The 14084-nt window shown below is 37.3% G+C and overlaps 2 protein-coding genes and 1 long non-coding RNA gene across 8 annotated transcripts in view; all 3 read right to left on the reverse strand.

The window, feature by feature from the left end:
* Positions 1-14084, reverse strand: part of LOC127417755 (uncharacterized) — a 195551-nt gene that overhangs the window by 110783 nt on the left and 70684 nt on the right. The gene's annotated exons all lie outside the window — the stretch shown is intronic.
* On the reverse strand, positions 1788-7145 carry LOC127417754 (leukocyte cell-derived chemotaxin-2-like). Its single transcript, XM_051657956.1, has 5 exons — positions 7011-7145; positions 6833-6865; positions 6634-6724; positions 4496-4647; positions 1788-2161 (listed from the first exon to the last, which is right to left on the reverse strand). The coding sequence occupies exons 1-5, from the start codon at positions 7096-7098 to the stop codon at positions 1995-1997; spliced, it is 531 nt and encodes a 176-aa protein (XP_051513916.1). The 5' UTR covers positions 7099-7145; the 3' UTR covers positions 1788-1994.
* LOC127417752 (proteinase-activated receptor 4-like) lies at positions 11335-13834 on the reverse strand. The gene is made up of 3 exons (XM_051657952.1): positions 13536-13834; positions 13333-13433; positions 11335-12830 (listed from the first exon to the last, which is right to left on the reverse strand). Exons 2-3 carry the CDS (start codon positions 13427-13429, stop codon positions 11806-11808), a joined length of 1122 nt encoding a protein of 373 aa, XP_051513912.1. The 5' UTR covers positions 13430-13433; positions 13536-13834; the 3' UTR covers positions 11335-11805.

Raw genomic sequence — 14084 nt, forward strand, 5'->3', positions numbered from 1 at the left:
TGTTATGAGATTTGTAATGGCTACCAAACATGCTTTTCTCTTTTCAAGTGACTGTGATGATCGTTTGGCTCAATTCTGATTCACAGTCTCCACAGTTTTCAAATTACAGTTTAATTTAACCATTTATTTGATAAAAAACGTCAGGTAAGTAAGCTTATCAATACAATATCACTCTTCATTCCAGACCACATTATAATATTACACATTCCGTATATGATAATGTTTTGCCAAAAGCCACTCTATTCATAGCAACCACCCATTCATTCCAATGGGGAGTTCTGCAGAGCTTGTCAGAGTGAGCGACCGTAACCAAGGGGGGCGGAGCTTAGCGATGGTCATAACCATTTATCTCCCTTATGGACAGGGTTTCAATAGCCAAGCTTTTACCATCTCACATGCACTCTATAAACACATTAGCTAGCAGTTTTTCCATTTAACACGTTCCCTTCATCCTGTAACATTGCCTCGTTGTTTCTCATGTTCCTTGTTTTCCCTCCTAGCTTGTCTCTCTCATTTCTTTTACAAGTACATTTTCACCACGGCACTTCACATTAGGTTACACTGTGAACATGGCATTGCAATTCTTTATCTTCTTGTTCTTGCTCTACTAATTCTAACTCTTCTACTTTTTACCATCAGGGAAAATTCAACATTTATCCATGAAACACAGTTGGTTCTCTTCTTCCTATATATATACTCTGCTGCCCTCTTGTGGCTAACACTGATACCACCACACCTCACTCTAATTTGTGTTGAATATGGCAACATGATTTTGGTGATGATAAGCACCTATGTATCCATCTTTGACCAATGGACAGCTGTAATTACTTTTTTCTACTTCTTCTTTAAAAGATTATAAACATTGTGGAGTTATTTTACAGCAGCACATCATGACACTGGGGTGACAGCATCCTGTATTTACTCTAAACACGTTTGTAATAATAACATAATGCTATGGGTGTTAATAAGAAAAAAGAACTTTCAAATGTTAAATATATTTGCTTGTACTGTTTGCAACATCCTGCAAACAGTATCTAACATATTAGTCACCAACTAGTGCTTACATCCTGGCCATGTAAGCACTAGTTGGTGACTAATATGTTAGATGTACTGCCAGATTTGTTACATCAGGAGTAAATAGACTTTGAACACAGTCATTTTAGATAAGTGCTGTGTCTTTGCAGTTCAAATGAAATGCTGCTTGTGGTTTATGTTCTGTTTCTTTTTTTACAATGTTCTCAGAGAGTATTAGAATAGATCTCTCTCTCTCTCTCTCTCTCTCTCTCTCTCTCTCTCTCTCTCGCTCGCTCGCTCGCTCGCTTCTGCTTAAGAGTGCAGCACTGACACACACAAATGGACCTCAGCTTAATGTGTAATTAATGGTTGCCTCAAAAAGCCAATAGACCGCACATAAAAGGACACTTAAAGCTGTTTGACTCAAACTAAACATGAAGGTTCATTAGAGCACACAAATTCACCATAATTCATCAGTGAAATGTGGTATGCTTTTCTGGTAGACTCTTCTGTGTTGTGTGAATGCACCTGAACCATGAACCAAATTGGTATCCCACTTTTTTTCTGTGCCACCACAAACTTTTGTCAGTATGACTATAAAACCATTGCTTGCACTTCCCTTACTTACATATGCATGTGCATAATGTCAATGTAGAATGTAGACCTATGTGCAGTTGACTGGCATTGTAATGTCTTTGTTTTAAATAAGCCTGAGTTTTTATACTGTGATGGCAGCAGTACTTATCATAGGACAAAAGTCAAAAACACTCAGGACAAGTCTCCAAAACTTTATTGTTGAATTGCAAAGCACTGTGCAATGTATTTGACCACTTGTGCTAGATAGTAGATTATTAGAAGTAATTCTTAATGTTTATTTCTTTAAAGCATGAAGAGGTTAAAAAATTATATAAATGGCAAATTTCTGAATGTGAGTGACTGAGTTGTTTGAGGATTGCATGTGGTTAACAGCTCCATCAGCATCAGAAGTATTTAGTGGGATCTGATTTATCACACATTTGAACATGAACATGAGAAGTGATGCCAGGATAGACCTTCTGCATTGGGAGCATAGTTCCGATCTTCTGCCCCTTCTTCAGAGTCCCAGAGTAACTGTCAGGCTTGATGTAGAACAGCTTGAAGCAAAGACCTGACAAACAGATCATTTTGGAATATACAAGATTATTGTAAGATTAAACTTTTGGCTCAAGTATTAACATTATTCAAAGACAACTTAATGTGCACTTAATGTGTCATTCCTGAAGCTAATATTGACCACACACATTATGTTGTTCTAATCAGTGGTGTAGTATTACCAAAAAAAAAGTGTTTTAATATTGCCCAGTCCCTGTTCGTCTGACTGTAGACTGCATAATCTGCGTATAGAGAGCGCCGGAACTGCAACTCTGTTCATATTGTAAATGGGTCATTGCTACAATTCGGTGACATTCCGGCTTTGAAAAAAAAAAAAAAAGAAATGTATCCCCTTTTCTCCCAATTTGGAATGCCCAATTCCCACTACTTAGTAGGTCCTCATGTTGGCATGGTTAGTTTCTGAGATAGTCAATCCATGCATCTTATCACGTGGCTCGTTGTGCATGACACCGCGGAGACTCCGCATGTTGAGGCTCATGCTATTCTCTGCGATCCACGCACAACTTACCATGCGCCCCATTGAGAGCGAGAACCACATTATAGCGACCACGAGGAGGTTACCCCATGTGACCCTACCTTCCCTAGCAACCGGGCCAATTTGGTTGCTTAGGAGACCTGGCTGGAGTCACTCAGCACACCCTGGATTCGAACTCACGACTCCAGGGGTGGTAGTCAGCATCAATACTCACTGAGCTACCCAAACCCACCCCGAGCTTTGAAACTTTTGAAAAATAACTTACTTTTACAAATTTCTTCAGGTTTCATCATTACAGGGACATATTAAATATTGTATTAGTTATACTGGTCAAGCTACATTACTAAAAAATTCAGATGTCCATCCTGTTAAATGGGCAGCATCAGGGTGGACAATAACAAGGTGGACATTCAGTGGATAATTTAGCCACTACATGGTCTGTGATTGATATCTAGGAAACATATTTGTTAACTAATATTTACGATTTTATTTCTGTTAACATAAAAACTGTATATTGAATTTATTAAATTATATTAATTTCCCATATATCTTCTCCTAACAGGGTGGACATGTTATGCTTGACCACATATGACAAACACCACAAAATTAAAGGAAAACAAATAAAACAAAAGAGTTATAAACTTCAAATAACTCAATGTAAAGCAAGACGCTGCTTTACATTGAAAAACATCTCTGACGGACGCAAAAATGCGTTCAGTGTGAACGTCCCCTACTAAACTTAAAATGAAATATGCTTAAATACAATGACCAGGAAGAAGAGAGAAAGGGAGAGAAAAGGCTTAATACAAAAATACTGTATTTCTCCTTGGATTACTGTAATTGTTTTAGCAGTAAATAGTGTTCATCATGAGGGAAATGTAAGAAAATCACATGAAGTGTTTTAACTACACCTAAACTACTAGACTTTTATTTTGAATTAATGCAGTTTTTCTTACCTCTTTCTCTCTTTCTACCAGAAGGAGCTCTGACATATGCAATCAAATGTAATGGCATGTCATGAATAGGTGTGTTTACTGGTGTTTTAAAATCCCAATGGTGAGAAACAATTAACATGCACTCGAATGCTATATGATTGACAAAATTATCTTGCTTCTGACAGAAAAGATGCGCTGATTATCACTGATCGTCTGTGTAAAGCAACAGCCAATATCTCACACAACTCACGTGAAAGGTGTGTGTTTCAGGTCAATTTCTCTCGGTTTGTGAAACATTCTCAGATGTTTGGGTGTGTGACGCTAAAATACGGGACAAACGGCATCGGATATGGATTTCATACAGAATGCAATTTTTTCCCTTAATTATGGGACGATTTCTTATTTTACAGAACGTTTGGCATATTTCCTGATACTGCTTCAGTGTGAGGGTGACTCTCTCCACTCACTGTCATAAATTCCCTCAGTCGATGATGCCGGTGACAATGGTTGTTAGGGGTGGGGAATGGTAGAATTCAAGTGATAATGCATCAGTTACAACAAAGAATCTCCAGTTTCACAAAACAGCATCCAATACAGTTAAAGGGAAACTAACACAACAGTATATTATGAACTTCTGAAGCAGCAAAACAAGAGGGTATACCGAGGGTATACACAAATATTGATCCTTAGAAGTCGTTATATGCAAACAGCTCTGGGAAAAAAGCAAGCATAAGGTGTATACGTGCGAATGGCCCTGACTACACCGCTGGTCCTACTATATATTGTTAGTAGCAGTAGTAGTACCAGCAATATTTTTATCATATTGTAATTTACATTAAACAAGTTTCTCAAAGTATTTGTGCTGTATTGCTGCTTATACTAAAGAGGATTTCACATATGTAAAGATTTTAATACAAACCTTCTCCGCTCAAGCTAATGCCATTATTGATAGCATTGTCCTTTTTGTAAGGTGTAGCTTTGCCGTTCAACTTCACATCAAATGGGGCATAAACTGTGGCTCCATCAGCACACACAATGTCAAGACCCATGTGTTTGCGCTTGCCACTGTCACTGAAGTACAAAAACACACACACACACACACACACACACTTAAAAGGAATAGTTTAACCCAATGAAAATTCTGTCATTTATTCACCATGACCAAATTTAGGTCAATTTAAGCAATTTAAATCATAACTCATTAAAAATCTTCTCCACCATCCTAGATCTCAAATCTTATTATGCATTGTACATTCAAGCATGGCACGTCTAAAAAGGTTGCATCAGATCTGGGGCCTGATGTATAAATGTTGCGTACGCACAAAATGGGCATTGAAATGTGCATAAGCAATTTCCCACGAACATATATTGATTTATAAAAAAATAAACTTGCCGTAAATATGTGCGCACCGTCCGGACACTCTTGACTGTGCCTACGCACTCTTGTACTGGGGGGGGGGGATGTGAATTGGCGACTCTAGCTGGACAAATAATGAACTGAACAGACTGATTATAAACTCTGATTTTCATTTAATTCACATTTAGAATAATAATTAAAAAAAAAAAAAACACTATGTAGTTAAGCACTTGAAACAGAAGTAATCGTTAAGCCAATAGTAGGCTATATTATTTGTATGTAACTAATTAAAAAGGCATTCCAATATAAGCTGTAAAAGGGAAATATTGGTTTGGGATGTGCTGCATTTGGAGAACTTTCCCGTGTCATCATAGAGAAGGCACATACAGTAACTAAAAATTACAGCGAAGATTTCTTAGTTTGAGATATTTTCTGTTCTATTACAATCATGTACTGAGATAAATACAGCATTTGAATAAAGATAATCTGTAATGCAATGCGCACTTGACGCTGACTGACGTGAAATGGCTCAGTAAAACGGACAGTGGCCACATTCAGTAGTCGATCAGATCATTGGAGAGACATGTCTCATCAGAAACAGTATTGTACAGCTGCAAACAGGTACAGCAATGCATATATAATGTGCATCAAATGTGCTGCCTGCTCCACTTCATCCTGACCCTCATCGCAATGAAACCCCCTTCTAGTCTAATAAAAACATATGAAAAGTACACTTGCCGTTCAGCCATATATATATATATATATATAAAATACCAGTCAAATATCTTAGTCCGATGATATCAGACAATGCTGCACAAAGAATTTTAATAATTTTCGTTTTGTTCATATCTTAATAAATAACGTTTCTTCATGGTGCAGCATCTAATCTTTGGGCACGTGACTCCGATTATAGTGCATAAGTCATACGGACCACATTTATGGTACCTCTACGGTGGTATTTACACTTAGTCACTTCATGCGTTTTTACCGATCGTATCACTATCCAATCAAGAAAAGGCCAAGTCTAAATGCCCTCCAAGAAGGATTCGAGACGGATATATATACGATCACTCAAACCACCTCCGGAGGTGGTGTTTTACTATGCATATAGCGCGGGAATTCAAGATCATACAGTATTTATATCCATTTGGTGGAGACACGTGGATGTGCCCAAGTGTGACTTGCAATCAGATCAGTAAAAACGCATGAAGTGACCAAGTGTAAATACCCCCTATGATGCTGTTTTGTCATTGTTGGAGCTTGACACCCCCAGTCCCCATTTATTTCAGTTGTATGGAAAAGAGCGAACTGGACATTCCGGAAAATAGTATTCCTTTGAGTTCCACACAACAAAACATATGGGTTTGGAACAACATATAAAGGTGATTAAATTATGACAAAGTTTTCATATTTTAAGTGAACTATTCCTCTAAAAAATTACAATAAAGAAGCATGTTGGGTTTCTTCTTGTTTGGATTGTTGGTATCCAGATTGTGTAGCAAAACACACAATTATATCACCGCCACCACCACAAACAGACTTCTGCTAAATGTATAATTAATGACTGCTGGGAAGAGCTTAGAGGAGCGGTCACAGAAAAAGTAATTAGTTTGAGAACTAGTACTTTTTATACGGGTGGTCAAGAAGAACTACACACACACACACACACACACACACACGCACACACGCACACACTTTACCGGCTGGCTCCATAGTTTCCACAGCCATACTTTGTATCACATCCTCTTTTACTGTTACTTGGGTTGCCACTGCAAAGAGAGCCAAATTTCACTGTGGGGGGGAAAAAGTTACATTATATGTAGCTTATTCTATGGTCCATGTATCTTTGTGTTGTCTACCTGTATATCTTAATTCAGTGTCATATAAGGTATGTCATACCTTGACTGGCATCAACATGTGGGCTGAAAAGTACTGAAAAAAAACAAATGAAAAAGTTTTTTATTTTTTTTTATTTATTTATTTTTTTTAAATAGCAAAAACACTTGTTTAAATCAACCTTTTAAGCTATATATATATATATTGTTTGCAAATGTGGAACAAAATTAGAATTTCTCACCAGCCGAAACTAGAATGCTGAAAAGGATGTAAAGTCTCATGATCCTGTAAGCCTTTGTTTTCAGAGACTTCTCTCTTGCTCTGCTCATTGAGTTTTTATATGTTGACTGGAACCTGTGGAAATTCTGATTTCAACACACACGCACATTTTCAAATATACAAACAAGAGAGGGTGAGTTCATAACACAATGAAATTGCATCAGTCAAAATGGGGCACAATTAGATCAGGCTCTAATTTAAAATGCAAATTTTGATTGCAATGAAAATAAGTCAGTGAAAGCCATGCACATACAACAACTAAATTAAAATATTAAAACTACTCATGGGGTAGTGTTTTGCCAGTTATCAGTCATCCCAAATTGTGCAACCACTGTGGAAACATGGTTGTGGCCAGAAATAATGATTGACAATGGGGAAAGGCTCAAATGCACTGAAATTAAGGTTTGAATAGATTATATTCAAATTATTCTTCAACTTTGCACATTACATAATAGTACACAAAATGAGTGCTGACCAATGTTTAAAGTACCTGCTAGCACACTCTTGATACGATGTGTGCAAGAGGGGAAATTCCAGTATGTCAGCGAGTTTTCGCAAATAAAAACGGCAAATAAAGACCCTTGTGTTCTTCTCCTTCAATCAATATATGTGGAAATCCCAACTTTCAACATTTTGCAGTTATTACATGACTATGCAAAGTTGTAAATGTGGAAGCAGAAACAATGAGCAGTTGAATTATTGCAGATAAACCACAGAGTCAGCTCAGCTGTATTGTGCCTAACTATAGTTCTCATTTCTGTTTTTGGTTTCTGCTGCTTTCACAGTCACAATAAAGAATGTTGCAAAAAGGGGGTTCAAACAAAGGCAGAAAGGATGAAATCAACAGACCATTGAGCTGCTGGGTCATTCTAAGACCATGACAACTGAGGGCATACTCAAATTTTTTTAGGTGTGTGGGCAAATACAGTTATGTACAGTGGCCCCAAGAAGTATTTCAACACTTAATTGACAATTACTGTATGTACTATGTCTTTGCTCTGAATAGCAAAATATCAAACCAAGTGGCATTTATTTTAAAGATAGCACAAGCTAAATAATTTAGAAAAAAAATTGTCAGGTTTTAAATGAAATACACAGTATATTACTAATACTTGTAACAGAAACCCAGACTCAAAGATGTTTGAAGACAAAGCAGGTATTTATTAAATGCACAGTTTAAGTAAACAGGTGAGTATAAATCAGAAGATGCTGAACAGTAAATGATGAACAGTACACTGATAACAGTCTGTAGTCATATAGGAAGAGCGAGTCCTTGATGAGCCACACTCACAAACATCAGACAGGGGCACGAGAAGAGAAGAAACAGATCACTGGAGAGGAACCTTGAAGAAATCGTTGGCTATCTCTGGAGAACAGATATTCCATGGGAGACCAGACATCAACTGAGGAGTGAGTGTGACTTATGTAGGGAGCTGATTAGTGTGGTGATGAGAGACAGGTGCAGGTGATTCGTATTTGGGTGAGAGGGAAGGCTGTGTGTGTGTGTGTGTGTGGCGAGAGAGCCTGGTGAATCCATGACAATACTGATATATATATATATATATATATATATATATATATATATATATATATATATATATATATATATATATATATACATATATAAACTCAGCAAAAGAGAAACGTCCTCTCATTTTCAACTGCTTTTATTTTCAGCAAACTTAACGTGTAAATATTTGTATGAACATAAAAAGATTCAACAACTAAGACATAAACTGAACAAGTTTCACAGACATGTGACTAACAGAAATGGAATAATGTGTCCCTGAACAAAGTGGGGGTCAAAAGTAACAGTCAGTATCTGGTGTGGCCACTAGATGCATTAAGTACTGCAGTGCATCTCCTCCTCATGGACTGCACCAGATTTGCCAGTTCTTGCTGTGAGATGTTACCCCACTCTTCCACCAAGGCACTTGCAAGTTCCCGGACATTCCTGGGGGGGAATGGCCCTAGCCCACACCCTCCGATCCAACAGGTCCCAGACATGTTCAACAGGATTGAGATCCGGGATCTTTGCTGGCCATGGCAGAACATTGACAATCCTGCCTTGCAGGAAATCATGCACAGAACAAGCAGTATGGCTGGTTGCATTGCCATGCTGGAGGGTCATGGACCTGCTTTACAACAGGCCTACAAGCCCTCAGTCCAGCCTCTCTCAGCCTATTGCGGACAGTCTGAGCACTGATGGAGGGATTGTGCATTCCTGGAATAACTTGGGCAGTTGTTGTTGCCATCCTGTACCTGTCCCGCAGGTGTGATATTCGGATGTACCGATCCTGTGCAGGTGTTGTTACACATGGTCTGTCACTGCGAGGACGATCAGCTGTCCTTCCTGTCTCCCTGTAGTGCTGTCTTAGGTGTCTCACAGTATGGACATTGCAATTTATTGCCCTGGCCACATCTGCAGTCCTCATGCCTCCATGCAGCATGCCTAAGGCACTTTCAAGCAGATGAGTAGGGACCCTGGGCATCTTTCTTTTGGTGTTTTTCAGAGTCTCTTTAGTGCCCTAATTTTTATGACTGTGACCTTAATTGCCTACCTGTTAGTGTCTTAATGACACCACAGGTGCATGTTCATTAATTGTTTATGGTTCATTGAACAAGCATGGAAAACATTGTTTAAACCCTTTACAATAAAGATCTGTAAAGTTTTTTTGAATTTTTAAAAAAATATCTTTAAAATACAGTGTCCTGAAAAAGGGACATTTCTTTAATATATATATATATATATATATATATATATATATATATATATATATTGTGTGTGTGTGTGTGTGTGTGTGTGTGTGTATAATCAAGCTTTTGACACTTAGGACAATTAAGGGACTTGTACACAACTATTATACAAGGTGCAAACATTCATTGATGCTCAAGAAGACAACGCACTATATGCATACTATACTTTATGTAAATATATGTAATGTAGATTCTGAAGAGCAGTACTAAACAAAAAAAAAACATTTATCTCTTATATTTGTATAAATTATGAAAGGGGTATGAACATTTATGAGACAAAAGGGGATGCAAACTTATCTTCTCAACTATATATACTGTTTATTAAACCTTTCGATGAATGGGTTATCAGCTGACTTCCTTTTCTTTGGCTTTCTATCATGTTTCTGAACAGCAATCTAAATCGAGCAATTCTGTGATTTGGCTACTAAAAACAGCCATTTGGCTCCTTAATGTTTCAGTTTAGGAGCCAATGGCTCCTATGTCATTTTTTTAGTCTGGAGCCCTGTGTGTGTGTGTGTGTGTGTGTGTGTGTGTGTGTGTACTGTATGTGTGATCTTCTCAGAGGCCTTCATATCATCTTCTTCTGAATCAATGTTTCATATTTATTCCTCATTCTCCAAAACATCCAGACTGTGGTGGCCGCCAGAACCAGCCTGTCATGTTTATTCTGTTGGTTCATGTTTTTCATGTCTTTTATTTTGAAATTCTAGTACCTGTTTTATGTCATGTGTTCCCTAGTCATGTGATTCCTGTTTCCCTCCATGATCATGTGTCTTGTTTTCATTGGTTCATTATTTGATTACTTTGTTATTAGTCTTTATCTTGTTTATAGTTTAGTCTTGTCACTGGTCATCTTTGTAATGTAAGCCCTCATGTTATCCATTGTCCTTGGTCAGGTATTGTTTGCATGTATCATTGTTGGTGTACTTCGTTCTGTGTCAAGTTTATAGCCAAATCAAGTTTATGTTTTATTTCATAGTCAAGCCAAATCATGTTAAGTTTAGTCAAGTTTGTTTATGTTTGTTTCACATTTGGTTAAACGGTTGTGGATTTCACTTATGTAAATAAACTGCACTTGGGTTCATCGCACTACTTCATCGTCTCTTCGTCTGCCTGTTGCCAGCTTCGTTACACAGCCACTGGCTTTCATCAGCACTTGAAACGCATTATGGGTGTTACTGACCCAGACCCAACATAGCCAGTACTGTTTAGACCTTGATATTTTGTAGTGCTACATTCATAATTATTTATTATTGTTTTCAAGAAAATTACTAAGGAAAGGTATAAAGACTGTAACTGAAATCTTTATAATGTCAGTTATATAAGTGTAATATTGGATCCACCCTGTGCTCTTACCTCCACTCTAGGTCACTCTCGGCTCCATAATGGCATCACTGTAAGGTGTGTAGGTTTTAAGACATGAGAAGTCAGTAGTTTCCACTGAATATCAATATTTCAGTTTTGTGTTAGAGTTAGACAATGGAGGTATAATGGGTAAGAGGAATTTGGCATGAACAACAGTATCATCAGCAATAGTGCATGATGTATTTGAGAACTGTTATTTATAAAGAAGATCATTTATAGAGGAATTAATAAGTTCATGTCACAAGATGAAAGCTAGACATGGCTAAAAATTTGACATTTGACTTAGCACTTCCTTTATACAAATTCACACATACAAAAAATTTGTTACAAATTATGTTACAGAGTACAAGTTTGTAAAAAGTCATTTTTGATCTTTACATTGAAATGTAGTTTAAAAAGCACAAAACAAATTGTATAGTTTATAATGTCAGAATTGTATAGTACATCATGTCAGCATTTGCATTTGTTGAAATGTAATACAGTAACTTTACATTTTACCTTCCACTGTTTTCCAGTAAGTGTATTCAGTTTTTAGTTTACAGTCAAATTAATTTACAGTTTGATATATTGCACAGTTTGTTCCCTGGGATTTTTGAATGTCTTCTCATTTCCACACCTCTCATAGAAACTCACAATCAAGCTTTTCCTCCATTTAAGGTTCCTTCAGCCCTGCTCAACTTCAATAGCAAGGCAATCTTTGACCTAGATGTTTCTGAAGAGGATTCTGAATCAGATGCAGAACAGCTAAGAGCATTTAGCACCCTCTTCCTGAAATCCTCAGACACATAATATAAGATAAAGGGATCAATGCAGCTGTTGAAGGTGCTGAGAGACAGAGCGATCAGGTAAGGCAAATAAAGTTGACTATTCTCAAAGTTTAACTCTGAGTAATGCAACAGTAAGATAACATTACTTGGCAAAAAGCAAACCACAAAAATCACCAACATCAGCACAGTCACTCGGACTGTATTGGCATAACGCAGACCTTTAGCCACAAGAATGCATAAGACAGCACCGTAGCAAAACAGCACTACCAGCAGTGAAAGCAGGAAGCAGACAGAGAAGAGGGTAACAAAGTAAGGCTGGAAGTATTTTTGCTGCTCCTCAGGAGGCAGTGCATCATGGCAGGTGATTATAGGAAGGTTCTTTATCTCATAAGACTGTTTTGATACTAACAAGGGCAGAGCAGCAGCTGCAACTACAATCCAAACCAATACACTCATGAGGACTGAATTTTTCTTACTACGAAGTGTCTTGGCACCAAAAGGGTGAACTATAGCTACGTAACGATCCACAGCGATCATTGCCAGACATACCACTGAGCCGTACATGTTTCCATAGAAGAGTCCAATCACAATGCGACAGTATGGTTCCCCAAAAGTCCAGTTGTTGCCCTGGAAGTGATAGACAATACGAAAGGGGAGCACCAGAAGTAACAGAAGGTCACAGGAGGTCAGATTGATCAGCAGAATGGTGGAAGGTAATTTCTTGGTTCGGAAGAGCAGCACCCATAGGGCAAGCAAGTTGGCTGGAAGTCCAATGAGGAAGGCCAGGAGGCAGAGGAGAGGAACAAGTAGTACAGCTTGTTTGCTTTGTATCTGCTCCTTATGCTTGTCCGGTAGGGTGTCATTTACCACAGTGAAGGTCCGCACCTGATTTCCTAAGAATGACAGAATAGCCTTTTTATGAAATAATTATACAAAGTGAGACCACTCAGAAAGCAATCAAAACCGTAACTACTATTTTTATAAATGCAGTTTGAAGCTTCATGTCATATACTTCAATTTCACCTTTTAAAATTTTCTCACTGAATTTGTACTGAAAGTTATTCACTGAACAAAATAAAAAATAAAAATAAAAATAAAAAAAAGATTAAGGAATGACCCACTCAGACAGATCTTATTAGTCATTACTGTTTATTATGTTTAATTATGTCTCATTTATTACTGATTTGCTCTGAAATATCTGGTAACTTTCCAGTACCTAAGATACCTAACAACATTTACTGTAATGTAGCCTACTGTACTTTTTTTTTTTTTTTTTTTTGACATAATACTGTCTTGTCCATCAACAGTCTTTTAATACCGACAGGAAAACCAGTCAAAGTTGCAGACAATCAGTAACCTTACAGCTAGTAATATAATAAATAAAAGAAGACTTACTGATGGAGGTTTCATTCTGTGAGGCTGACAACACATGAAGGAGAACAAGGAGCAAGAAATGGAGAAAGATCACTCGAGGAACGGCAACAATTGTCATGGTGCTGAAAACAACAATATCTTTATATGTTTTTTTATACAAAACTGATGGAAATGTTTTTAAAGGCAATTTTTTAAAAGGCTTTCCACACCCTGTAGTTTATTACCTTTTGCTTCTTGCAAAAAAAAAAAAAAAAGGTTACTTCCCTTCTGAAGTAACTTGTAAGTCTGTTTTGCAGCCTGTCCTCTGTGCTGTCTTTTTGCTGTCTTTCTGTTTACTCTCTGTTGTTTCTCTCAACCTTTGTCTCTGTCAATGAGCACTTTGATAAGGTACAGAAAGTTGATATAATAATTTTCTCTGTCGAGTGCTTTTGAACACCTCCGCCTCCTCATGAGTTCAGCCCAATGAATGATTCTTTCTTGTTCCTCTTCCTAAGGATGTTAAAGAGATGTGAGCTGCTACTGCACTGTTTCTCCTTTGTTCTAATGTTTATATGAATAGTTTAGGTTGTTTAATCCATTTTGACATTACTTATTTTATGATAAATATATACAAATTACAGTATTACTGTAACACAAAATGTATTTTTAATATTCTTTATGTTGAATATTTCAAATATGTAATAAAACTGTAATAAAAGTATTGTAAAACATTCTGCCCACAACTGGACCATTCTGTCCATTCTGCCCACAACTGCACCTCTAACAAACAGGAA

This window comes from Myxocyprinus asiaticus, chromosome 27, assembly GCF_019703515.2.
Source record: "Myxocyprinus asiaticus isolate MX2 ecotype Aquarium Trade chromosome 27, UBuf_Myxa_2, whole genome shotgun sequence".
NCBI classification, from domain to species: Eukaryota; Metazoa; Chordata; class Actinopteri; order Cypriniformes; family Catostomidae; genus Myxocyprinus; species Myxocyprinus asiaticus.